We start from the raw sequence: 26535 nt of genomic DNA, 5'->3' as shown, positions 1-26535 counted from the left end.
CCAGGATCGGTTCCAGCCTCAGATACCCACACAAAATAACTGGCCGTGTAACCTTGGGCAAGTTACTTAACCCCAATTGCTTTAAAAAAAGAAAAAAAATTTGAATGCTATACCATTTGGTTCATATGTGTTTAGTAGTGATATTTGCTTCATTGTCTATAGTACCTTTTAGGAAGAACTAGTTTTCTTGTTTATCTCTTTAATTAGGTCTGTTTTTAGTTTTGCTCTAAGATGATGATTCTACCCCCTGCTTTTTTACTTCAGCAGAAGCATAATAGTCTGCTGCAGCCCCCTTACCTTTACTTTGTGTATGTCTTCCTGCTTCAAGTACATTTCCTGTAAACAACATATAAAAAAAGATATCAGGGCAGTTTTCCTTGATAATTTCTTGAAATAGGATGTCTAGGCTCTATTTGTTAATGATGGCTTTCAAGTAGTCCATTATCTCTCCCAAATCTGTTTTCCAGGTCAGTTGTTTTTCTAATGGGGCATTTCTCATTTTATTCAATTTTTCCATTCTTTTGATTTTGTTTTATTGTTTCTTTGATGTCTCATATAGTCATTAGTTTCCACTTGCCCAATTCTAATTTTTAAGAAATTATTTTCTTCATTGAGTTTTTTGCTTCCTTTTCCATTTGGCCAGTTCTAATTTTTAATGAGTTGTTTTCTTCATTGAATTTTTCTACATCTTTTTCCTTTTTTTGTGCTTCCTTTACCAAACTGTTAACTCTTTTTCCATGACTTGCATCACTCTCATTTCCCAATTTTTCTTATGCCTCTCTTAGTTGATTTTTAAAATTCTTTTTGAGTTCTTCCAGGAGTTCTTTTTAGGTCTGACACCAATTCGTTTTTTTTTTTTTTAAGGCTTCAGTGTAGCTGTTTTTGACATTGTTAACCTTTTCTGGAGTTTGTGTTTTGACCTTCCCTGTCACCATATTAACTTTCTGTGGTTAGGCTCTTTTTTGTTGTTATTTGCTCATTTTCTAACCTATTTCTTGACTTTTAATTTTATGTTAAAGTTTGGGCTCTGCTCCTGGGATGAAAGTGGTACTGTCCTAAAGCTTCAGATTTTTCTTGGTGCTGTTTTCAGAGTTAATTCTGGGGGCCTATAAGTTTTCAGTTCTCCCAAGTTGGTATGATCCAAGGAGAGGTGTGGTCACTGCTTTCCTGGTCTATTCTCTAGTCTTTGAGAGACTACAGTCACCCTTTTCTAACTAGGTCTCTGACTGGGATAGTTATTCCTCTGCAGCCACACACTCTAGTGTGCTACTGCTCCTTCTTGCCCTGGGACTGAGACCTTGATACCCGTATGAACAGTGCAACCGTCTCATACCTGGTGCCAACAAAGTATCCACTTGAATCTCCTTCTGACTGGTTGTCCATCCCCTTATCATCTGTGGTCTGAGAACAGTTGCTACTGCTGTTCCCCAAGGCTGGGGCAGGGCTTGCTGCTGGCTTGTATCTGACCGCACAGCTGCCTTGTGTGTAGGTGGGAGGTAAGGTGTCTCTTGGGGCCTTACTTCTGGCTGGTGCTGGGCTGCCTCCATTGGACTGTGTTCTACTTTCACTTCATCCTTTTATTGGTTCTACTAGTCCAGAATTTGTTTTGAAGTGTTATTTTTAGAGTGGTTTGGAGAGGAATTTGGGAGAGCAGGCAGGTTCTTCTCTTACTCCACCATCTTGGTTCCATCCATATTCCTGAGGTCAGATTTGCACTCAGATCTTCCTGACTCCAGGCCCAGCACTTTATCCACTGTGCCACCTCACTGCCTCATTGATCTCTCCTGATTTTCCTCCTACCTGACTGTACTTTTTCAGTTTCTTTGAAGGTAGGGCCTGTGTTTTTGCATTTTGTATCCCTGCATCCTTTAACACACAGTAAATGCATAATAAATGCTTGTTTTTGTTGATAATGATACAGCAACAAAACTGGTTTGTGCAAAGGAGTCTTTACTGATACAATAAATCAGGGTGTGTATGTGTATATACACATACTTCAGTACATAAATATATGTATATGCACATGTACTAGAGAGACACCTAATTTTTTTTAATGAAATAACTCATTTCAAATCGTGAAGCATTTATTAAGCATCACTTTGTGCCAGGTATTTTGCTAAATAAACTGAAGGGAAAAAAGGTAAGGGAGAGGTAGTATTTAAATGACTATACAGAGACAAGATATACAGGAGAAATTGGAGATAAACATAATAAAACACTGAGATAAAAGAAGACTGGGAAAGACTTCTTTCAGTAGATGGGATATTAGCTGCTACTTGAAGCCAGCCAAGAGGCAGAGATGAGGAGGGAGAATATTTCAGGTATGGAAGACAGACAGTGAAAATGCATGAGCTTGGGAGATGAATACCAGTGCCATTGAATTGTAGAATATGTGGGAGAAGTAGGGTGTAAAAAGACTGAAAAGGTAGGAGGGGGCCAGGTGAGTAAGGATTTTTAAAGGGTTTTATATTGAGAATTACTGTAGTTTGTTGAGTAGGAGAGTAACATGGCCAGACCTGTGCATTAGGAAAATCAATTTAACAGTTGAGTGGAGGGTAGACTGGAGCAGGGAGACCAACCCTTATTGCTATTGTAATAGTCCTTTTGTGAAATAGTGTTGTTAGTCTATTCCATTTTGGTAGCAGTATCATGTTTTTAATAACATTTTTTTTCTAATCACATTAATTTCTATTTTATCAATCTTTCCTTACTCTAAAGTATTCAGTTGGATACATAACCTAAAAATCCCTAAATGTGTGTGTGTGTGTTTGTGTATCAGAAGATTACTTTCTTTTTAGATATGACAATACAGTTTGGAAAACTGATTTTTTGCAAGCACGACATGTAGACTTAATTATTTTCTTTTTGTATATTTAAATAAACATGTGAGTAAAAGTATGTGCATATATGTGCAAGCCTGTGTTCATTCATGCACACACATTGTAATGTCTTGCAATATATGTAGTTAAATTTGAACTTTTGGATATTCTTGTTGGCTTTTCAGAGAATCAAGAAAAGGCAGAAGATCTCTATGCAGAAAACTCCCATCTCACTTCAATGACTCACTGGATCAATAGTAATTCATTAGGTTAGTCTAATTGCTTTTATATTTAAGCATATCACTGTTATGTGTGCCTTATCTTAGATTAGTATTCTGTAATAGATTTTATCTGGACAATTACTATAACTAGAAATAGAATTTAACAACCTCATTAACCTTAGAAATTTAAAACCCAGTCGAAAACTAGGAATCAGTTGCATGCGCAGTTCAGAAAGTCATCTTCAAATGTGCTCTGAGCCTTGTCATTTTTAAAAGCCCAAAATGAACTTGAAGTCTTTCTTTTCAGTGTATACCCTTTTCTCTAGATTAATAAAATCAAACTTTGCAGAAAGAGTAAATACTGCTGGTGATCTAATCTTAGAGTAATTGAATGTAAGACCATTGAGATGATAATCAGCCATCCATTTCCCCCCCAAAAAAAATCTACATAAATGAATATTTTACAACCTGCTATGAGTTTTCCTTTTATTTCATAATTCTTAACACTACCAACGTAGTAATCATCCACTTCAGATCTAAAATCACATGGCAGCTATACCCAAGCAAATCAGCTTACATCATTCTCCAAAAAATTGTATTTCTCCCACAATAACAGAATACCACCCACCCAGAAGAAATAACATCTAAGTTCTAGATCTGGAGAAAACTAGTTGCTAGTTGCTTTCTCAGCAAAGTCTACTTTTAATGAGAGGATTTTTTTTTTTTTAAGTTGAAAAAGCTGGTGAAATCTTTTTTTCATTTGTGGAATTCTTCACAAGATACATTGCTGTTAGTAGATTGTGGCTTTCTAGGATAGTGACTGACAAGATTAAGGGTGATATTTGATTTGGGGTTTTGAAAAGTTAAGATAAAGACGATATTACTATTTGCTGTACCAATACTGTTCAATGATACATTACAGGAGGTAGTATGGATCAGCTGCCATATGGAATGCAAACACAAAGTTGTACCAAAACAACCCTCCTGGATAGTTTGTGTCAGTCATCTACAGGATCTGATATTCTTAGTTCTGAGCAGGAGTTTCAGCTGTATTCCAAATCCCGACTTGATACAATAAATGTGAACTACTGCTCAGTGAATCCAGACTTTCCGGGAAATAATTTGAATTTGCTCATCAATAATCCTGGTAAGATTGAAAGGCCTTTTTGTGTAAATATGTTTTGGTTTTGGATTTTAGGAAAATCACTTAAAGACAATGAGTTACAGATTGATTTTCATAATAAGCATATTTTGTGGTCAACCACTAGATTAAGAATCAAGCAAGCACTTGCTGATTTTTTCTATCACTTTGTGCTCTTCCTGTCACTTCATATGGGTTAGTTCCCAGTTCAGCTTGTGTAATTCATAGAGCTAAAGAATATACCACTGAGTCATTCATCGTAAAACACTTGAACATTTTTTAACTATACATCAGTAGAGTTGAAGCATCAACTCAAATACTAATCCAAATAAAGTGGGTGTAATAATTAATGAGATTGATCCATTGTTTCATAAGAATGAAAATATGCATTTTGGTTTTCTTTCAAAAGGTAAGCCAGGAAAACATGATTCTGTTGAAAATGGCAAGGACAGTTTTGAAAGTAATGATTCTCTGCTACAGTCTTGGAATAGCCAGTCGTCTTTATTGGATGTGCAACGTGTGCCTTCATTTGAAAGCTTTGAAGATGACTGCAACCAGTCCCTATGCCTAAATAAACCTACCATGTCTTTCAAGGATTACATTCAAGAAAGAAGTGACCCAGTAGAACAAGGCAAACCAGTTATACCAGCTGCCATTCTTGCTGGCTTTACAGGCAAGTGTTGTCACCTCCTAGAGCTTATAGGCTGAGACCTTATTTGCTCTTATTCCCTGCATGGCTGTGCTTCCATGTTTATAAAGGATGTTTCTAGGTTAAGTACGTTATTATTTACATTCCATAGTATGTGTATGACCAATCACATACTTGAATTCTAAAAATGAAAATCTTGCAGGAATTTTAGGATATGGAAAACTAAATGTAATGGATAAAAATTAAAAGAGTATTCCATTTGGGTCAGTTGAAAAGGAGAGGTTTTAGGGTGTACTTAGGTATATGGAATTGTCACTGACTCCACCTATTTAAAGAATTTCAAAGGAAACAAGCTGGCTTAGGGAGGTTACAAAGTCAGTCTCAAATAACAGAGGCCTTATTGAACTTCCTTGGAATTAAAACTGATCTAAACCTATTTTAAAGTTTTCTTTCAGACCCTTCCTACTCTTGGGACCAATTTTAAAGCTACCTTGTTTTTATATACCAAAATATTTCTAATTCTTCTGCACTTCCTTATTTTTCCCTCTTATATGTTTGTTTTCTTCATATGTTGGTTATTTACGATGTAAGGCACCCTAGCTTCCTAAGGTTAAAACATTTCTTAAAAGCCCACTCTGTAGATTAAAATAGTAATTCTTAGTACCAAACTAATCCTTCTTCTAAAAGTAAGTAGGTAGATAGAACCAATTCCAAAACAGAATTTTTCAGAGGTACCAACAGCTGTGTTACAGGTAAATTGCCCTTTTAACCTTTTATTATGTGTGGTTATGTATTTTAAGAAATAGATAGTTTAGAAGGCTACCGTATCATTACTCTTAGAAGATGGAGAAATTTTATGGTTGAGTGATAGTCTTAAATCTTTTTTTTCTCCAGAAACATCAGTCCTTTGTTTGGGAACAAGAGTATTTTGGAATGCAGTGGGCTAGAAAAATATTTATTTGTGCCTTTACTATAGTCCAAGAACTTTCCTAATCACTGAGGTTATAAATAGAAGAGCAAGACTGTTCTTGCTATCAAGGGACCTCTGTCTTAATTGGGGAGATTGTATACTGGAGGATTCAGCCGCAGTGCAGATAGAAAAAGCTAGTTGACCTTAGGTTGCAGTGACAGGGTAAAGGAATTTTAGGGAATCCAGAGGGCACAGATGCAGGGTTTTATGGTAAAGTGTGTTATACTTGACATGGATTAGTGAGTTCATAGTTCTGAAATTCAGTTCTTCACCTAATCAGCCCAGGCTCAGTCAGAATTTATAAGCTTCCCATCCAAAATCATTGAACGACAGAGAAAAAAAAGAGCTTTATCCATCTATCCCCTTTCATTTCAGAGCAGTGGTTACTATCCTACGGTCTTTGCATTTTAAGAAATATTTTAGTGAGTGTACTTCAAAATAATTTATTTTCTTTGTAATCCTGTATATTTTATACATTTAAAGTACATTTTTGAGAAAGGGGATTGGAGAAGCATGCTAAGAAACCGTGGTTTAGAGGATGAGACTAAGAGAAGTACCTTACCAAAAACTAAGACTTGAATTTAGCAGGGAAAGTTTTAAGGCAAGGTACAAGGGTTGTGGCACAAGTTGTGGAGGGTAGGGGAAGATGAAAGAATAGGGAAGCAGATGTTCTCTACCAGGAATGGGAAATACAGTGATGAAAAAGACAAAATTTGAGGTTTCTAGGCCCAGCTATTTTTTTATACTTTATTTAACATTCATTTCTTTAAATTTTGAACTCCAGATTCTCTACCTTCCTCTGGTCCTTCCCCTAACCCACTGAAGAAGGCAAGAAATATTATAGCAGTTATATATGTGGTCATGTAAAACATTTCCATATTAGCCATGTTGAAAAAAAAAGCCCAAAAAGTAAAGCAAATGAAAGAAGTATGCTTCAGTCTGCACTCAGAGTTCATCAGTTATCTCAGGAGATGGATAGCATTTTTCATCATGAGTCCTTTGGAATTTTCTTGTCTTGATTAGGGTAGCTAAGTCTTTCACAGTTGATTATCAAACAAAAGTATTCATTATTCATTACAACCATATACACAATTTGTTCAGCCATTCCCCAAGTAATGGACCTCCCCACAATTTCCATTTCTTTGTCACCATAGGAGGAGTTGCTATGAGTATTTTTCTAGATTTCAGTCCTTATCCTTTTCCTTGGATCTCTTTGGGATATAGACGTGGTAGTGGTATTACTGGATCAAAGGGTATCAGTTTTATAGCACTTTGGACATAGTTCCAAATAGTTCTCCAGAAAAATAAGACCAGTTCACAACTCCACCAGCAGTTAGGCTCAGCTATTTAAAAGATTTAGTGATTTTTACATTTTACATTAGACTCCATTGCACCTATTTGGACCAAAACAGTGCACCACTTAGCTCATTTTGCCTAATTCAGAATTTTACCTCCATGGAAAAATGTAAGTCTAGTTGTATTGGTTTTTTTTTTATTGTATCAAATGTTTTTTTATTTTTTGTCACCTCACAGCCTGCTGCTTGACTCTTTGTTATATTTAAGTTTATCTAAGGCAGTCCAGGATTATGTCTATATATTGCCTCATTAGTTAATAAAATTTTAGCATGGCTCTCAACTTTTCACTAAGCTCAGAGCCTCAATTTATTAAAGATTATTTAGCAAATTAGAGAAATCTCTAAACCTATAGAAACCTCATAAACAGTTGCTAATAATTTTCTGCATCAGAATCCCTAATCTCCTAGGATTAAATAAATTTTAAATTTGCTAGATATACAATTTAACATTCTAATCAATAACAAAACATAATTGTTTACATTTGACTCTGAAAAAGATTATAGCCAGTCAGTTGTGCAACCATCACTGTAACTGACTGATTTCTCCTTTCCTTTAGAAACAGTCCCCCATTTAATTCAAGATACAAAATCATATCTCTTCTCAAGTTTCTTCATCTTCATAAGCTAAAAAATCTAAGTTAAAAACTGCCTTTTCTGTAGCATTGCATTTGGTTCTTAAAGTTACAGTAACATCTGTTATCTCTAGGGGAAAGTCTAGTGAAGTGTGTTATATTAATATTTCCTTATTCTTATTTTCTTTCTAGGAAGTGGACCTATTCAGCTGTGGCAATTCCTTTTAGAATTATTAACGGACAAATCTTGTCAGTCATTTATTAGTTGGACTGGAGATGGATGGGAGTTTAAACTTGCTGACCCAGATGAAGTATGTAGGCTTTTACACTATATTCATAGTGATGGGGGATTTTTTGTCCTTAAGCCTCTTGATTTTGTCATTTTATTGATATAAACTAAACAGTCCAGCCAATTAGAAATAAAGGTGGATTTTGTGAATAATCTTTTTAAACATTTTCCTTATATAGAATTTCTACTCTTCCGAAAGATATTAGCCTAAAAATATTTCTGTATATGAAGATTGTTAAAGCTATCCTTACTTGCCTTAGAGCCTTCATAGTTAGTCAGCAAGTATTAAAGTGCCTGCTATGTACCATGCATCCATATCATCCCTTCTTTAAGTTTTAGCTATACCCCCTTCTCAATTGCAACTACCAGTGTAGAATAGTTAAATGTTTTTGGACCATTTGAAAAGTGCTTTTGAAAATATGGCACTTTTTTTTTCCTTTTTGGGGGTTAAGTGACTTGCCCAAGGTCACATGGCTAGTAAAGTGTTAAGTGTCTGAGGCCGTATTTGAATTCAGGTCCTCCTGACTCCAGGGCCAGTGTTCTTATTCATTGTACCACCTAGCCACCCCCAAATCTAGCACTTTTATAGGCAAAATAACTTCTGGATACTGCGCCCAGAATTTAAGTATCTGCATTGATGGACCAATACAAGCCTATTCCAAGGTCCAGGCCAAATTCTAGTAGCGTTATATTTTAAAAATATATTGGCCCACATATTAGCTGTTGTCCCAGACCTAAAGTATAGCTCTTGGCCTCCAGCATATATAATTTCTCTGGCGAGACAGGTAAAAGGGAAAAATTCATTTTAAAGTATCTGTAAGAAATTCTGAAGAGTTCAGTATCCTCCATCAAAAGATAGTCTTAACACTGAGATACAGTGTCCTAATAATGTTCAGTCCATTACACAGAAGGAAATCAATTTGGGATTGGCCTACTTCTAAGCTTTCTGGTCTATTATGGGTCCTTTATTATGGGTCCCTTAATAATTAGGCATGTGCTTTTTTAGCCCTAGAAAAAATATATGTAACCACAAATTGGAAAATTTACTGGAAAATACAGTTCTCCTGAATCTAAGCCTTCCTTTTCATATCTCTTTTCATAAAAAGGTGGCCCGACGATGGGGGAGGAGGAAAAACAAGCCCAAAATGAACTATGAAAAACTGAGCCGGGGTCTCCGCTATTATTACGACAAGAATATCATTCACAAGACATCTGGCAAACGTTATGTGTATCGCTTTGTGTGTGACCTCCAGAATCTTCTTGGGTATACAGCAGAAGAACTTCACACCATGTTGGGAGTGCAGCCAGACACAGAAGACTGAGCACTGCATGGGTCTGTACCTCACATGGCCGTGGCCATGCTCTACATATACTGTGAATGGGATGCCACTATGGACATCCCATACTGACTGACTATTCCAGGGAAGGGCTAGTGCTACAAAATAAGAACCTTAAAGAAGGAGGAATTTTGTAAGCCCTGGAAAAATATAAAAGGAAGCAGTGAACTTGTTTGATCAGAAGCCATGGTTCTGAAAGAGTCATCTCACTGAGTAACATGGAAATCAGCACAGCTCCTTACTTCAAAAGCCCAGTGACAAAATGTTATTTATGTTTCTCTTTCACTCAAGAAAGATAAGGTGGGAATGCCCTGCTCTCTTGCATGAAAGCATTGCACATAAGGATTTTATTTTTTAAGGCAAAGATGCACTGGGAAGCCACAAGCACATTGGTTTTGCCTTGCAGACCCAGGTGTAGCAAATGCAAAAGCATTTCCTTCAACAGGGGGAGGAAAAAATAAGGCCATTTCAGATGATAATATTTGTATACTGTTGTAATCTTACGGCTCTTCCTGAAAACCTCTAGCAGTGCTATTTAACAGAAATTATATATTGTAATTTAAACTAATTATTAAGTGTGCTTGAAATAGGAACCAGGAAGGACACAGACCTATCCATTTTTAATCTTTCATTTTAATAGTACCTACAACATTAGAAAAATAATCTGCCAAGGACAGGCGGAGGAAATGTGTATTAAACATACATAATATATTCCTACATGGGAAAAGGCATAGAAGGTTATTATTATTATTATTTGCCATGGCTGTTATCTGGCAAATAGTTTGTATATTTGGACATTTTTACAAGAAACTATTGTATGGGGCATAACTGACCTTTTTGTGGTTTCTATTCTAATGTTGAAGGCTAAGAAGCAGTACTTTTCCTGTTAAATGCTGTTTTCCACTTCTGTGCATGTCTTTCAATAAGTTTATATTCAAGACTTATTTTTTTTGGTTTAATTGTATTTATCCCATCCTTCTTGCCTCAAACATGCGTTCTCTTATGTGGTTCCCTGTTCCCAATTAATGTTGTTTGATTAAAATAGGAACTCTATTTTTGGAAATATGCAACTCCTTTTCAGAGATCAGGAGGGATTTATGTAGCAGCTATTTTTACTGCAAAAAAAAATCACTGGAAAATATAATTTGTAAGAAAGTTTTATTTTTATCTTAGCTTCATGTAAAGTTAAATGTATTATATTATACAGAGCAAGAAGTTCCTGAAAGTCAAATCTTTATTAAAGCCTCTTGAACATAAAGTGAAATATGACATGTCAAATTTTTGTTCCTCCTTAAGATATCTCAAGACTCTTCCACCATCAAAGGTATTTCTGCTCGATGTCCACAGTAAACATTCTTTCTAGTGCTTGGGAAGGCCTAGAAACTGTCAAAAGAAAAACCACTGTTAAGGAGAGAATATTGGCAGAGACTGAAAAAAAAAGTTTGTCTTTTGATCTCAGATGGAGACTTTAATATTGGTTTCAAAAGAGCAATTTGTGGTAGTATTAAAGTCCTGTTTTAATAGAAGTTACCCATGCAGTCTAATAATCTATGTAAAATTATTGGACAACAACATGTAGTAGAAGAAAAGAGAAAAAGGAAGATATAGAACCTATTACAAAATAATTTCAATGTATACAAAAGATCATTTTTAGCATCTCTAAGGATATTTCAACACAAATATCACATAAAATTTACTACTTAAAAGCCACATTAGAAAAGTAAACATACTTAGATTCAGGGAACTGAGGAAGCTGGAAAGGAATCAGAGGAGCAGACAAATATGAGAAAATGTTCTTTTATAGTTCATAATGGTTAACCTCATTCTAGGTAAAACAAACTGAGCTGACTTGCCCATGAATAAAATACAACTGCCAAAAATAATTGGCTATGTGTAACAAGGTCAAGTGAAGGGGGAAATCTATCGAAATTCCCAGAGATAAGCATTCCACTTCACATTTTTAACATCAGTTTTGAAATACACAATGTGACAAGCACACAAAAGACTTGACAAATTTGTAATCCTTTCTTCCTGATATATGCATGCTAGAAACACTGAGTATCACAAAATTTAATATGAAGGTCCTTTGCCAGTTTTTTTCAAGTGTTACAACAGCATATTTACTTTCATAATAGCCACCCTTTCCCATTATTTTACATTAAATAGGGCAAGTGAAGAAATTCTGCAAACCTGGGTCATCATCTAGTACTACTACTCTTCTGATGTTTATTGATCTTTGAGTAGGTGATAAAAAAAACGCTGGAGTAGGAGTCATGGGACCTGGGTTATAGACCTAGTATGCTCTGTGACCTTGGGTCTGCCTTGCTGGCCTTCGCCTTCCTTATCTACCAAATGAGAAATGATTTTAAGGTGTTTCTTATCTCTAACATTCTATGAATACATATGTCTTCCTGCTTATACTCCCAATTAAAAAAAAGTCATTGATTCACCCAAAGTTAAACAGTAACCAGTGTCAAAATTAATGTAAGCATTGTTGGCAGAGTTGCTAACTGATCCCACCCATTCTGGAGAACAATTTGGAACTATGACTAAAGGGCTGTAAAACTCTATACCCTTTGATCCAGCTACTACATCTATATCCCAAAGAGATCATATCAAAAGGAAGAAGACCCACATGTACAACAATATTTGTAGTGACTTCTTTTTTTGTGGTGGCAAAGAATTAGAAATTGAGTGGATTGGAGCGGCCAGCGAGTAAGGGCACCGGCTCCAGTGTCAGGATGACCTGGGGATCAAATCTGGGCTCAGATACTTAGCACCACACCCAGAAATAACTGGCTGTGTAACCTTGAGCAAGTTACTTAACCGTGATTGCTTTAAAAAAAAAAAAGAAATTGAGTGGATGCCCATCAATTGAGGAATGGCTGAACTAATTGTGATATATAAATGTAATGGACTACTATTGTGCTATAAGAAATAATGAACAGACAGATTTCAGGATTTGATAGACTTAGCTCTTCTCAGCAATACAATGGTCTAAGACAGTTCCTAAAGACTTATGATGAAAAATGCTATCCATAATCCAGAGAAAGAGCTATGCAATCTAAATGCAGATCAAAGCATACTATTTTCTGTGTTTTTGTTTTTTTTTTTCCTTAGGGTTTTTCCCTTTTGTTATGATTCTTGATTCTTTCACAACATGTGAAAGGTGGAAATAAGTTTTAGAATATAATTAATGCAACCAAAAAGCTAATATTTCTCCTTTAATTCATGAAGATACTATTTAGCACACAGAATTCCAGTGGAAACTGTAATAGGAAAGTATTAGTGTTTCACATACTCCTTACTTTGTGAAAGAAAATTGTCAAGATGACTTATAGGTGGTATTTGTGTTGAGGATTTAAACAAAACATCTTTGTTCTAATAGAAGAAAGGCAAATACCACCAAAGAAACTAGTGCTGCTAGGATTTCTCCAAAAAATAAAACGGTTCACTGAACTTCACATAATCGTACCATACCAATAAGGCCACCACTCTCTTTGAATACAGTGAGAGTCTGTTGCTTGAAAGTGACAGGAGTCTGCTACTGCCAAGGCTGATATCCAAGAGTGAGACAGGTGGGAAGGAAATGGTGTGAGAGAACTGAAAGAATGTTGCCTAATTTTTCTTTTGCCTCCTCGGAACAATAGATTTCAGTCAGTATTTGTTGAGGGTTTACTATGTGCAAGATGAGTCTGCCCTCAAAGATCTTATAATCAAGTGAGGAATAGAGGGGAGGATAAGTGAAGACAAAATAGTGTTGTTGTTTTTCATCTTTTGTTTTTGAAGAGAATCATTGACATCACAGGGTAATGTCTTGACACGCCTGTGAATTAGATTCAAGTGAGGGAGAGTTACGTGAAGTTGTCAGCCTCCAGACTCTTCCAGAGTCATTGAAGACAAAAAATCAAGATGACTGGCAATGGCTTGGGATACAGTGGATGACCTTGGCATCTTCGCTGCCTGAACAAGTTCTAAGCGCTCCACAGTGCCTGCTTCAGCCACTTTCATTGGAGCCCATTGGAACAAATTGTTCATATCTGCCTGTTCCATCAGGGGAAGTCTTCACAGGCTTTGGATAGACACCCCCTAACATACCAACAGGATTGAGGCCTGTCGATTATCCTCAACCTGATTCAGCTCATCTGCTAAAACGGTTTTATCAGGGTGTGGCCGCTGGCCATCCTACAGCTTCTTGGAGCCACAAGTGAGAGCTGGGTGAGCGTTGGACACCAAAGGTGGATGAGCAGCCCAGCTCAAAGACAAAGCATACCACTGAAACAAAGGAGAATATGATAAATGACATAAGGTACAAAGTGCCCTGACGGTTCATAGGAGGATGAAGTCACATCAGGGAAAGCTTTATATAGGAGATGATACTATGTTTATGTGTAGGAAGGACTTTGACAGGTGGAGAAAGCAATGAGACGGAGAGGCAATATGAACAACATAAATGTAAATACAGATTAGAAAAGTCAGGACATGTTCCACCCTTCTTTGCAGATAGACACCTGACTATGGAACATTCATAGAATATCATACTCACTTGATGCATTGATTAATTTTAAAGAACTGCTTTTTAAATTTTCTTTTTAAATATTTGTAACTGGGTATGTGGGGTGGGAGAAATTTGGGTAGTAAAGTAGGGAGGGTTATACTTAGAAGCAAAGATAATATAAAAATAAAATGATATTAAAATAGATGTGTATACATACATCTATGTACATACACACATGTATGTACAGGTTATGGCTAAGGGAAAATGAGTACAGTTGCCTGAGTGTATATACAGGACTAGCAGTGTAGGGGAAAAGAAAGGTAGGTGGGAGCCTTATTGTGGCTTTTATTATTTATTAATATATTGAGAATTTTAGACTTTACAAGTAGTGGGTCATTTTAACTAACATTTATATAGTGCTTTAAAGTTTACAAAAATGCTTTACATTTGATCCTCACAACAATCCTGGGAGGTAGGTGATATTATCATCCCCGTTTTATACTTGAGGAAACAAGTAGACAGATGTTAAGCAATTTACACATCACACAGCTAATAAGTGTCTGCAGCTAGATTTTAACTCAAGGGTTCTTGACTCCGGGTCCAATGTTCTATCCACTGTAACACCTAGCTGCCAGTCATTGAAGATTTTTGGGAAGGGGACTGCAAAACAAGATTTTGCATTAATAACTGGCAATCATGTGGTACTTCAAAGTTTGCAAAGTGCTTTTCATCCATTATCTTATTTGAATCTTAACACCAGCCCTGAGAGGCACAATTAACCCCATTTTTTAAATGGGAAAAGGATAAGACATTAAGTGCTTTAGAAAGAGGTTGGATTTGAACCCAGTTACTCTTCACTCCAAATCTTGCTCTCTATCCATTTACTACATTGCTTAGAATGCAAGTGGAATCAATCTGCAATGCAAGTGCAATATAAGTTATCTTGAAATTTTTCTTTCACAAACTAAGAGGTATGTGATACCCTCCTCTACAATCTTCATTGGAATTCTTTGTGTACTAGATAGTACTTTCCATGAATTGGTTAAGGGAAAAATAGTTGATTTGAACTTTTGCAACTTTGATTTCATGGTAAACAACCCAAGTAGTCCAGAGACATAAGGAGTGTAGGAACTTTGATGGGGGTGGCAAAGAAAGAAAGGAATGACTATTAGGTTTCAAGCCTGAGTCATTAGGTGGATGATGTTCCTAACAAAAATACAGATTCCAGGGAAAAGAGTGGGCTTGTTGGAGAGGTGATGAATTCTGTTTTGGACATCTTCTGTTTAATCTAACTCTTTAATGCCCTTCTAAGTGCTTTCTAGTGGACAAACAAAGCAGAAAATATATATATTTTACCATTGGAGTCTAATCAAAGTTTGCTGCTTCCAATTGTGAAATTGACCGATAACCTCAAAATTCATCCCTCTTTCAAAGCACATTTGTCTCCAAAATGGGTTCAAAAAGCTGATATTTAGGGGCAGCTAGATGGCGAAGTGAATAGAGCATCAGCCTTGGAGTCAGGAGGACCTGACTCCAAATTTGACCTCAGACACTTAACATTTACCAGCCATGTGACTTTGGCCAAGTCACTTAACCCCAATTGCCCTGCCTTCTCTCCTCCAAAAAGCAAAAAAAAGCTGACATTTGATTCTCAAAGAAAACCTATTTAAAGTTTACAAAATGCTTTATGAGTACCTCATTTGATCCTCACAACAATCCTGGGAGGTGGGTGATACTATCATAAGGATGACAATCACTTAGGTGATCCTGCCATATTCACACAACTAATAAGAATCAGTGGGGATATATAAATTCAGTTCTATCCTGACTCCAGGACTTCCTCCCTTAAGGAAACCTTTTTTCTTGATTTATTCTGGAAATAGTGATTGAGAAAGGTATGATGTAAATAGAATAATACCAAGTTTATCCTTAATTAATGGCAACTTAGATCCATAGAATGTCAGAACTGGCTAGGACTTAGAGATCTCTAATTTCTTTCCAGCCTCTTTATTTTTCATATGGAAAGACTAAATACCAGGGGGAAAGTCACTTGTCCATGGTCACACAGCCAGGTCTTGGCAAAGACAGGACTAGAACATTGGCCTTAAGACCCCTGGAATAGTGTTGTTTTTTTTCCTACTATCCCATGCTGCCTTCTCTTTCAGCTGTTTTGGAGATAATAACATTTCTTATCATTAAAGGCAGAGAGGATGAATCAGTCCTTAATATAGTTTATTATTAACACCACACAGTCCTTGGGTCATCCCTGTCTGCTAAGCTGATAGGAACCTCTAACAGCGTTTGAGAGGTACAACCAAAAGACACTTACAGCTTGATCAATATTGTAGATGATGTACTGTATATTGGGGCTGATAAGTGAATTACGGTTGACAGAAGGGACAAAAGAAAAAACAAAAATCAAATGTCTCTTCTCTCAAGAGGGTGTTGCATGGCAATAACAAAGCTCACCAGGAAACAGTATCCCTAAAAAGCATTTTTAAGTGCCTAGCTGTGGGTAGTGCCAGGTCGAAAGCTATGGAAGCTACCTGGATAAGTAGGTTTGACTTGAAGTCAATGTAATGACTAGTTTCTAGAGCCTTCCAGCTCCTCCCCCAGCAAAACAGACCCAAATAGAGTCCTTATGTAAAGCATACCAAAGAAACTTTTTTTAAATGGTGAGATACAGAACTATGGACATAACTATGCTATCTAGAAAAGTAATGGTATGGTTACAAAGGAGACAGTGAAGGATGACAGGTCTACCTTCTGTTACAACTGCAGAGAACCTGGTCACATTCAGACTGGATGCCATTGTGAAGAGCATGTAGTTTTGGTGCTATAGAAACTGAGGTCTAAAGGATCAGCGTTGAGAAAAGAGGAAAGGGATAAGGAAGAAGGTCTTCCCCAAACCTTGAAAACAGTGAGCATTACCATTATTATTCTTCATTTGTGGATCTTTCCCACATAGAAACACACACAGAGGTGAAGGTGAAGATTATGTAGAATGTATTGTTGTTTTAGATAATATAGTACAAGTGACCATCATTTTCCAGTCATTTCATAAGAAATATTTAAGAAAAATATCATTACAGACTTTTAAGGGCTCAGACTTAAAAGACTGAGTGACAAAAAGTGACAAAAGCTACCCATTTGCAGACTACATTAAAAATAAGCCTGGAGTACATTAAGGAGCTATGGACACTTTGGCTCTGAAATCTCCTGAACCAGAAAATATCTTTGGTGTGTCGTCACTGATTGGAACTTGTTCCAGTCTGTTCAAAATACAAGCTACTAGGAGAATACTGCAAACGACCTCCACCCTTTGACCATCTGTCCATGCGTGCAGCCCATACAAAAGCCAGCAGAAGAATAGAGAGAGGCAAGTAGTTACAGTGAAGATCATTGAAGTACTGGGGCTTCAGCCTCAGGAATGGTTCCCAAAATATTTTACTTTGGTCATTATCCAGTACTGGAAGAAAAGAAGAGTCAGTTTAACCAGAAGTTCAACAATAGGACAGGTATTCTCTTATTGAGTGGTACATAGGGTATTCCTTGGGAGAAAGTCACAGGATCCAGTTTTTCTCTCCTTATCATTCTAGGAATGATCTAGGAAGATGCCCTTTATCTGTAATGGAGAACTTCAGAAAACATCTCAGTGGCATTATCATGGAATATAGTGGCCCATGTGCATCACCCAGAGCGGTGGTACATTTTTCCAAAAATAGCATTCCTATTTTAATCAATTACAGGCAGGGACCACATGGAAAAGGACATAATTGGTGCATTAAGGATAATGTAAACTACAAAATAAATTTTGCCCATAAACTGATTGAAAGAAATGGAACACATGACATCTATCAAGAAAAGCATGCTTTTTAGCTAATAAAGTTAAATAGAGGTAAAAAAAAGAAACAATAAAATGCTCATTTGTGCTCCATTCAATGATTACTTTCTTGTAAAAATGATCAAATGTATGAAGTATTTACCATGATAGCCATTATAAATAATAGTAATAATAACAACAATAACATTCTCCACCACTATTTGGCCATGGTAGCAGTATATATAACCCCATCAGCCAGAGTTGCCTTATGTAATCTAAGCTATATATTAATTTCTAACAGGGATGAAATTCAAAATAGAAAAAAAGGCTTTTATTATACAATGCCTCTTATAATTCTTAAACTATGTTTAGACAAGTAGGATTATACTTGAAATATAAAGTCAGCTGAGAAAAAAAGTTTGGTCATAATAGGATTAATGACATTTTCACTATAGAAACTATAGAAAGTGACTTTTACTTCAGAACCACACATTAGATCAGTCATAAAATTGAGGACAATAGGAAAGCTGGCAAATCCAGCCCCAGTACCGGAAGGTCACAATGCCATCAGGGACAGACCAAAGACACATGTAACCTATAAGTCTCAGTGTTCAGAGGCAGCAAATATGGAGGGTTACTCCCAACAAAGCATCAAACTGCTCAGAAAACTATAGGATGGGGACCTTGGGAGTACAGTGTAGTGGTGAATGTAATGGCAACATTCAGACTGGGACATCCCGGGCCTAGGTGCTCCATGGTCCCTGCTACCCTGTCCTGAAACACAAGAGAGGACCTTGAGTATTCAGCACTCTGAACCTCAGAAATCCAGACAGCCTAATCTGGGAAAGTGGATCAGTACAGGAACACGGAGGACCCAGAATGAGACTAGGCAGGGATAAACAGTCCAACACCCAAAGCCATGGGAGGGAGTACTCTGGCCCTGGCACAAAGCCTCAATTCAGGAACTAAAGCTGGAGAAATAGGCAACCCTGACCAATATTTTAGAATATTGCAAATCAAAAGATTGCCCAAAAGGAAGAAAGAATAATTGATGCTATATAACAGCTGCAATCAAAGAATCAAAGGGAAAAATGGATTTTACCAAAAGGACAATATGAAATAAAAACTCTTGAAGAAAAATTAGAGCAAATAACTTAGAAGAGAAAGTGATAGAAAAAGTAATGTACTCCCTGAAAACTAGAATAAACCAAACATAAATCAATGACTTCAAAAGACAGCAAAAAATTAAAATATAAAAATATTTAGCAATTATATAGTGCTTTAAGTTTTGCAAAGCTCTTTATATATGGTTTCTCACTTGAGCCTCACAATAACTGTGAGGCAGGTGCTATAATTACCAACATTATACAAATGAAAAAAACCAAGACTGAGAAAGGTTAAATGATGTGCCCAGGATCATACACTTGATAAGTGTCTTCCCAACTATATGTGTAGTGCTCTATTTACTATACCACCTGGATGCCTAATATTGGGGGAGGAGGAGAAGTAGGATATCAAACAAATTGACCCAGAAAACAGGTCAAGTGATCATTTGAGAATCATTGGACTTCTGGAAAACCATGATTTTTTTTAATGCCTAAATATTGCAGAAATCACTAATGAAAATGGCGCAAATTGTTTAGAACCAGAAGGCAAAATGAAGATAGATACAAAGAAACTCCTCCTGAAAGGAAAAGTCTCAGGAATGTCACTGTCAAAATCCAGAGCCCCCAAATCAAAGAAAAATACTATAAATATCCATAAAGAAGTTCAAGCACCAGGAAACTATTGTCAGGATCACACAAGTCCTAGAAGCTTCCAGCACAGATAAGGGATGATTTTGGAATACAATATTCCAAAAGACAAAAGAGATAGACTCACAATTAAGAATAACTTATTTTACAAAGTTATCATCCTGGGGCAGCTAGGTGGAACAGTGAATAGAGCACCAGCCCTGGAGTCAGGAGGACCTGAGTTCAAATCCTACCTCAGAAACTTAACATAAAAAAAACTAGCCATGTGACCTTGGGCAAGTCACTTAACCCTAATCGCACTCCAAAAAGCAAAAAAAAAAAAAAAGTTATCCTACAAAGGGCAAAAACAAAAATCTTACTGGAATAGAGAACTTTCAAGCATTTCTGATGAAAAGATTAGAGTTAAGTAAAAATTTTCAAATGCAAACAAGAGTCCAGAGAAACATAGAGAGATAAATTTATTTGAGTTCTTTCGAAGGAGACATATAATGATTTAGTGCTAACATTTTAATGGGCAATGAAAAAACTAGTGTCCCTTCACAATCTTCATGTCTTCAGAGTATTGAAGGAGTTAAATAAGAAAGAAGACCTGGGAGTATAAAGATTCTATGCTGATGGTTTGAAAAGAGAAGGAAGGATAAAAGAAATATACTAGTATAGAAAAAGGAAAAATGGAATAGAACTTGCCATTTCTCATAAATGAGGTATACAAGTATGGGAGAAGAATATACAAACAGATGGGAGAATAAGAATTAAATGAACCTCATTCATCAGAAATGGAAAAAAAGGTTGAACATAAAACACACAGAATTTAGTATAGAAATATATCAGACTCAACAAAGGAGAAAAATCATGGGCAGGGAAAGGAATGTAATTAGGAAGGAGGATAATGCCTTGGAATGGAAGCAAAATAAACTTCCTAATAGGATGGGAAAGGAAGAGAAGAAAAGAGAATAGAAGGAAGGATGTTCTTAATGCAAACTTTAATGAAAATTCAAATTTATTTGATCATGAGCCTCTATTAGCACATACTCCTAATATGTATATATTTAACTATTTGGAAATTATATATATGTACCTTTATGAAACTTACACAAAAATAGAAAATAAAAAGAATGAGATAAAAATAAAATGCTACTTGATCTTGAAATACTTTTTTTTTTAAATGGGTCTTCCTATTTCACTCAGGCTAAAAGTACAGGGGCTACTTATGATCTAGTCCCACTCTGATTGACATGGAAACTCTGATTTCTTCCTTTTCCAACCTAGACCATAGACCCTCCTTAGATAACCCTCTGCTACCACCAGGGGTTCACCATGTTAATGCTGAATTAGATTTTCTCAGTTGTCTGTAGCTTAGAACTTTCAAGTTCAAGGAATTCACCAGCCTTGGCCTCCCTAATAACCACAAGGCAGGGCTAGGAAAAATTGCTTTGGCAGCTATGTGGAAGATAGACTGGAAAAGTAAGAGATTTGAGGGAGTCAAATCTTAGAAATACCAGTTGAGAGGCAAGGCAAGACAATAAACCTTTGTTGAGTGCTTAATATGTGTCAAGCACTCTTCTAAGCATTGTAGATATGTTGTTCAGTTGTTTTTCAGTCATGTCCAAATCTTTGTGACCCCATTTGGCGTTTTCTTGGCAAAGATACTGGAGTGGTTTGCTATTTCCTTCTCTAGCTCATTTTACAGATGAGCAAACTAAAGCAAACAGGGTTAAGTGACTTGCCCAGCATTGCAGCTAATTAAGTGTGTGAGACCAGATTTTTACTCAGGAAGATGGGTCTTCCTGACTCCAAGCCCAGCACTCTGTCCATGGCACTATCTAGCCACCCCCATTGCAGATACAAATACAAGCAAAAAGACTCACAGTCAAGACAGTCCTCCTCAGGAAGTGTTCTAATGTGAATTGACACACATAAAAGAGAGTTGGAAAACAGGAGTGGGACAAATTATTGTAGTGTAAGAAACCCCGAGGTGCTAAAAGAAGTTACAGGACAAAAGAGCATGGTGGCAAAATCTTGGGGTCAAAAGCACAGCTGAGAAAAGAATGAAGCATGGCTACTGGCCTAAGCCAATTGTCTCCCAAACGGAGGCCCCTACAGTAAATGACCAATAGGAGAAGGGGCCCAACATGACTGAGGAACATTGCAGGATAACAAGGCCCTAAGTACTGAGGGAAGTTCCAGGTTGAGAAGGCAGATGAGTTCATGAATAGTTCATACTACAGTGACTTTCTGAATAGAAAGAAGGTAATAGGGGAGATGTTGAGGCAGAAGTAACCAGATTTAGCAACTGATTGGAAAAGTGGGGTGAAGGAGAGTGAGGAGTCAAGAATAATATCAATATTGTGAACTTAAGTAAGTAATCAGAAAGTGATTTGGAAATTTGGAACAGGAGTTTGTAGGGGCCTATGGGGAGGGAGCTAAATAAGGAGCTCTCCACATCCATGCAGTGATTCAGAATTAGCACCAAACCAGCTTAGAGAGTTCTATTTTTTCCCAAGTTATACATACCATAGTTATATAGTGACAGTTTCACCTCTCCTGTGCTATTAGAAAGAAAGGAACTATCAACAATACCTTCCATTGGTTCCCCAAGGTCTTTCTAGGAGGGAGTTGTTCAAACCATCCCAGAGGTAAAGAAGTCTGCCAATTGATAGTACCTAAGCTGCTTCTCCATGATATATGGACCCTCTGAGTTGCCAAGGCAACTCTGGCTTGGAGAAGAAATAAGGAAATGTCAGTGAGGTCATCCAGAATTCTGAACAGTAACAGTCCATTCTTATCAGGCAAGTCTTCCTAAAGAATAGATCCAGAAATCACTGGATTCAACAATACTTCCCCTTATCAGGATGGCACTGATTTGTCATAGACGTTTGTAAATTGGATTGTAAGGACGCAACTGTGAATTAGCAATAGAAGACCTCTTGCCCTAAGATAAGAAAGTGTCATTTTGCCATCTGAGTAAAGGACAAACAACACTTTAGTTAGATGGGTATTCTGACTGGCACTAGGAGCCCATTTGAGCAGAAACTACTACTTTATTCTTAGTTAGGGAACCATATGGTTTTGTGCCCAGAACAACATGGCATTACCACTCCAATGTTCAAATTAGCAGTGGATCCATTCACCAACTTATGCTGTAACAGCTCCAACCTGGTTGTTTAACATATGATATCTCTGAGGAGTGTTGACATGCCCTATAAACAACTATAAGCAATGAAAGGCATTGGCAAAATTCCTTCACTGGTCTTGATTCCAAATGGAAAATCATTTGATTGTCCAGACCAGTGCTCTCCAGGCCACTTGGTCAGATGCAGGACCACCACCCAGGAATTAGTATAGATTGGGGTGTAGCATGCATTCAGGGAAGATTAGTACCACTGGTGTGTGGGCTGCCAAGCCCTTCTCAGGGTTATTTTTTGAGTCTGATGTCCACCTGACTCACCAAACTCACCTGTGGCTCCAAGAAGCAGTGTCCACACCCTGATAAACGATTTTGCCAGATAGACTAAACTAGGTTGAGAGTAAATGAGGCAAGTTAGGAGGTGTCTACCCCAAGTACATGAAGACTTCCTTTGGCAGAATGGGGAGATGAGAACATTTTTTTCCAATGGCCACGAAGTCCACTGAAGAAGCTATGGAGTGCTTAGAGTTTAGTAAAACATTGAAGATTACAAGGTCATCCACTATATCCTGAGCCATCACCAGTTATCTTGATTTTGTCTTGCCACTGGACTATGATGACTCAGGAAGAGAGAGTGAGGGTAACAACTTTATACAACTCTGCCTCACTTAAATCCAATTTATGGGTGAATCAAACCCATGCCATTTTGCCATGTTAACCTACCTCAAAGTTCTGTGATGACAGGCAAGTGATGAAGCAGCAGAAGTAGATGCACTGGGAGCTGTAGTGACAACCTTGCACACAGGGGGCCCAGGCCAAAGGGCCATCTTCTCGCTGGACTGAAGTAGCAGTGAGATTTGGCAGTCCCTAGGTATCTGAGCCTTCTCAAAGGACCATACTGCTCACCTCCTGGCATGAGAAAGAGTCTGGAAAAGGTGCCCTAAAATTATCCACATCATCCAACCCTGGTTTGCTTACTGCAAGCGGCAAGGACCCCAACCTGCGATTGAAACACACACACACATGCACACACACAAATACACACACACAGTACAACTTTTACAAAGATTCCACTCATCATCAGTACATGGAATGTGTGCATGTTTATAGGCAACACCAAATCCAGTAGGTTGCATCCAGTAGGATGCAGCAGGTATTGCATCCAAATAGTATCCCTGAGTGAAACAAAGCTGGCACATGAAAGTCAATTTACCCAAGTTGCAGTAAGATACACGTTTTTTCCAAGTGACTACAGTGGCCATAGTGAAGGAGGGTGCCATGAAGGTGGTGTATGTTTTGCAATCAAAACTAATTTAATCAAGAAGCGTGTATACCTACCGAAAGGAGTGAACAACAGGCTCGTGACATGTGTTGATTCAGCTTTCCTTCCTAGCTAGCAAAAACTATTCCTATTCAGAAAACTGTTCTATGTTGAAAATTAAGTTTTCTGGTAGTCATCTTGCCTTGAGGCCATAGCTTTTGTTGAATGTGAATATTTGGCTTGACGAGGGTAAGTCTGTGATCAGTCCAGCACTCTGCATCACACATAGCCTCTATCACTCTCACACCCTGTCTGTCTCTTCTCCTTACAGTGACATAGTCTATTAAACACCAATATTTGCTGTTAGGTTACATCCACGAAGTTTTATTATATTCATGTAAACAGAAGACAGTACTGTGATGAGGTCATGAGATACACAAGTTTTCAGTAGTGACTATTACTGTTTCCAAATCCATTCCTCCCAGGAACTCCCTGCCATGTCTGATAGTCTCTGCCTACTCTGGCATTGAAGTTACTTAGAATTATAAACTTGTTTTCTTTGAGCACATCGATGATGAGTAAGGCCAGGTCTTCATAAAATTTCACTTTGACCTCATCAAGGTTTGTCATGGTGGGAGCATATGCGATGATGATGGTGGCATAGCACTTTCCTACAAGTGGCAATCGCACTGTCACGAGCCACTTTTGAAAGATAGTTGGAACAGTGGAGCAAAAAAGGAGTGGATAACTTTCAGAGATTTGGTGTACAGTGCTACATTTGCTCATCTGGGCCAGAACACTCACAAACATCAAGATTAGTTTGATATAAATGATGGGGAGATTAATAATAGGCAACTCTGGAGAAATGATTGCATGTGTGATCTGTTCAGTAACTACAGGGCCCAGTAAGAGGTAAGCAACTATCTTTCAAAAGTGGCACAAAAGGGAATTTAAGGTTCCAGATGCTCCTAATAGTCACCTTTTCTAGCTACCTCTTAAGTGACTAAGTGACTGCCAAAGAGTCCACTCAGCCTGGTCTAATATGGACAGAAACTTCCAAAAACAGGAGCTTTTCTAAGCCGTAGAAGCCCAAGGGAAAGACTGCTAGACAGCCTAGTTTAGCTCTTCCAGTACTTTAGCTTATTCTGGACCCTACTTGAAAGAGGAACACTTAAGAATGACTAAATAATTAGGGTCCATTAGGATACCAGGTAAGAAATGTGGGTTCTCCAAAACCTGAAGGAGCTAGATCTCTGGGCTTCCTTCTTCAGTTGTGGGAAAGCAAATAGTCTAGGCTATGCCTGGAATCCTCTGGGTTTTCCTATCCACTGTATTCCCCCCAAACTTGACTAAAGTCTCTTAGTTGACTCTGTAAAATTATGTTCTCAGAGAGATCACCCACCCCATAGAAATCATTTGTGCAGAGTGCTCAGCATTGACTCCATGAAACCACCCCTTGGAATTCATTGCTCCAGGGACTTAATCAGGTTTCAGTTTGAACATCTCTTGAAATCACCCCAAGTTCTTGGTAGAGGTCTACTCACTACCTGCTGTCTCAGGGCAGGGACTCCTCACCACCATCTCTCCTGAAAGCAGTGATAGAATAAACTTGGTGTTTTCTTTCTACCCAGTGAACATTCCCCAAAAGTCCAAAGCTCTGGTTCTAGTTACATCATCATTCAACTGATACTGCTCTCTCCACAGTTACTATTGATCAAATGCAATTGCCTTTTGTCAAATTTAATGGACTTTTTTCAATCCTCATGAATTTTTTTAACCTCTCTGTGGTCTTTGATGCTGTCAATAACCTTTTTCTCCTTGAAAGGAAAGGAAAGGAAGAGCTGAGGGAAGATTTAGGAGAGATGAAAAGGTTTTTTGATACTCTCTTCTCCCTAGGTTTTGATGGCACTGCTCTGTCTTGATTCTCTTCCTTCCTAGTCTGACCTCTCCATTTTTTGCTGGATGTTCATCCAAGTCATATGTGCTATCTGTGGTTGTCCAACATGGCTCTGCTCTAGGATTTCTTTTCTTTTCCCTCTACCTTATTTCACTTGGCGATGTCATCTGCTCCCATGGATCCAATGATCTTTTCTATGTAGATGATTCTACTTTTCTAACCCTAACCTCTCTACTGACCTCCAGTTTTACCTCTCCAACTGCCTATTGGATATCCCAAACTAGGTGTCCCATAGACATCTTAAACTCAAGATGTCCAAAACTGAGTATTCTGACAGTGGAATGTCCAAGCCATTGAGACATCCATCAAAGACTACGAGAGGCTCCACTGGAAGTTATAGTCTCCCAGAGAGGTAGTAGCTAGAAATCAAGTAAACACCTGTAGAAGGAGGTAAAAAGAGATTGATGGCAGCTTCAGAGATTGCTACCCTGCATGATGGAGATATATGCTGGTTATGGACTCTAGGTGCTGATCCAATGAGTCCCACAGACTGCTACAACCAAGGTGAATCTCAGGGAAGACTCAAAAAAAAAAAAGGACTTACAGGGCTAAAAGAGGGAAGGTATTTCTTGGCTACATATGCTATCTACACACGTACCTCACTACCATTGTACTTCAGTTTGAGTGCATTCTCCCAGTGGACCTTGTGTGTTCAAAGGGATAATGTGCCCCCAGTTTGGGGGTGGAATGTTTTGTAACTGCTGTGGGGGTAGGGAGTGGCAAGAGAGAGAGAGAGAGAGAGAGAGAGAGAGAGAGAGAGAG

At 37.7% G+C, this 26535-nt stretch overlaps 1 protein-coding gene and 1 long non-coding RNA gene across 3 annotated transcripts in view; one reads left to right on the top strand and one right to left on the bottom strand.

Annotated features, from left to right (window-relative positions):
* ETS2 (ETS proto-oncogene 2, transcription factor) overlaps positions 1-10611 on the top strand; it is a 32068-nt gene extending 21457 nt beyond the window's left edge. The window contains exons 6-10 of one of the 2 annotated variants that reach the window (XM_069075011.1): positions 3005-3088; positions 3963-4187; positions 4591-4858; positions 7924-8038; positions 9123-10611. In XM_069075011.1, coding sequence (XP_068931112.1) covers positions 3005-3088; positions 3963-4187; positions 4591-4858; positions 7924-8038; positions 9123-9338 — 908 coding nt within the window. In that variant the 3' untranslated portion in view covers positions 9339-10611. Of the gene's footprint in view, positions 1-3004; positions 3089-3962; positions 4188-4590; positions 4859-7919; positions 8039-9122 lie in introns of both variants that reach the window. The other variant, XM_069075010.1, reaches the window with a different exon arrangement.
* Positions 10612-26535, bottom strand: part of LOC138151486 (uncharacterized) — a 30532-nt gene continuing 14608 nt past the window's right edge. The window contains exons 2-3 of the long non-coding RNA XR_011165835.1: positions 23279-23481; positions 10612-10736 (exon numbers count right to left, since the gene is read on the bottom strand). This is a non-coding gene — a long non-coding RNA (uncharacterized lncRNA). The remainder of the gene's footprint in view (positions 10737-23278; positions 23482-26535) is intronic.

The sequence above is a fragment of the Petaurus breviceps genome, unplaced genomic scaffold (genome assembly GCF_028583685.1).
Source record: "Petaurus breviceps papuanus isolate PSGF00001 unplaced genomic scaffold, PetGlider_PUasm1.0 90897, whole genome shotgun sequence".
NCBI classification, from domain to species: Eukaryota; Metazoa; Chordata; class Mammalia; order Diprotodontia; family Petauridae; genus Petaurus; species Petaurus breviceps.
The sequence above is the reverse complement of the archived record's forward strand: the minus strand, read 5'-3'. Positions and strand labels throughout refer to the sequence as shown.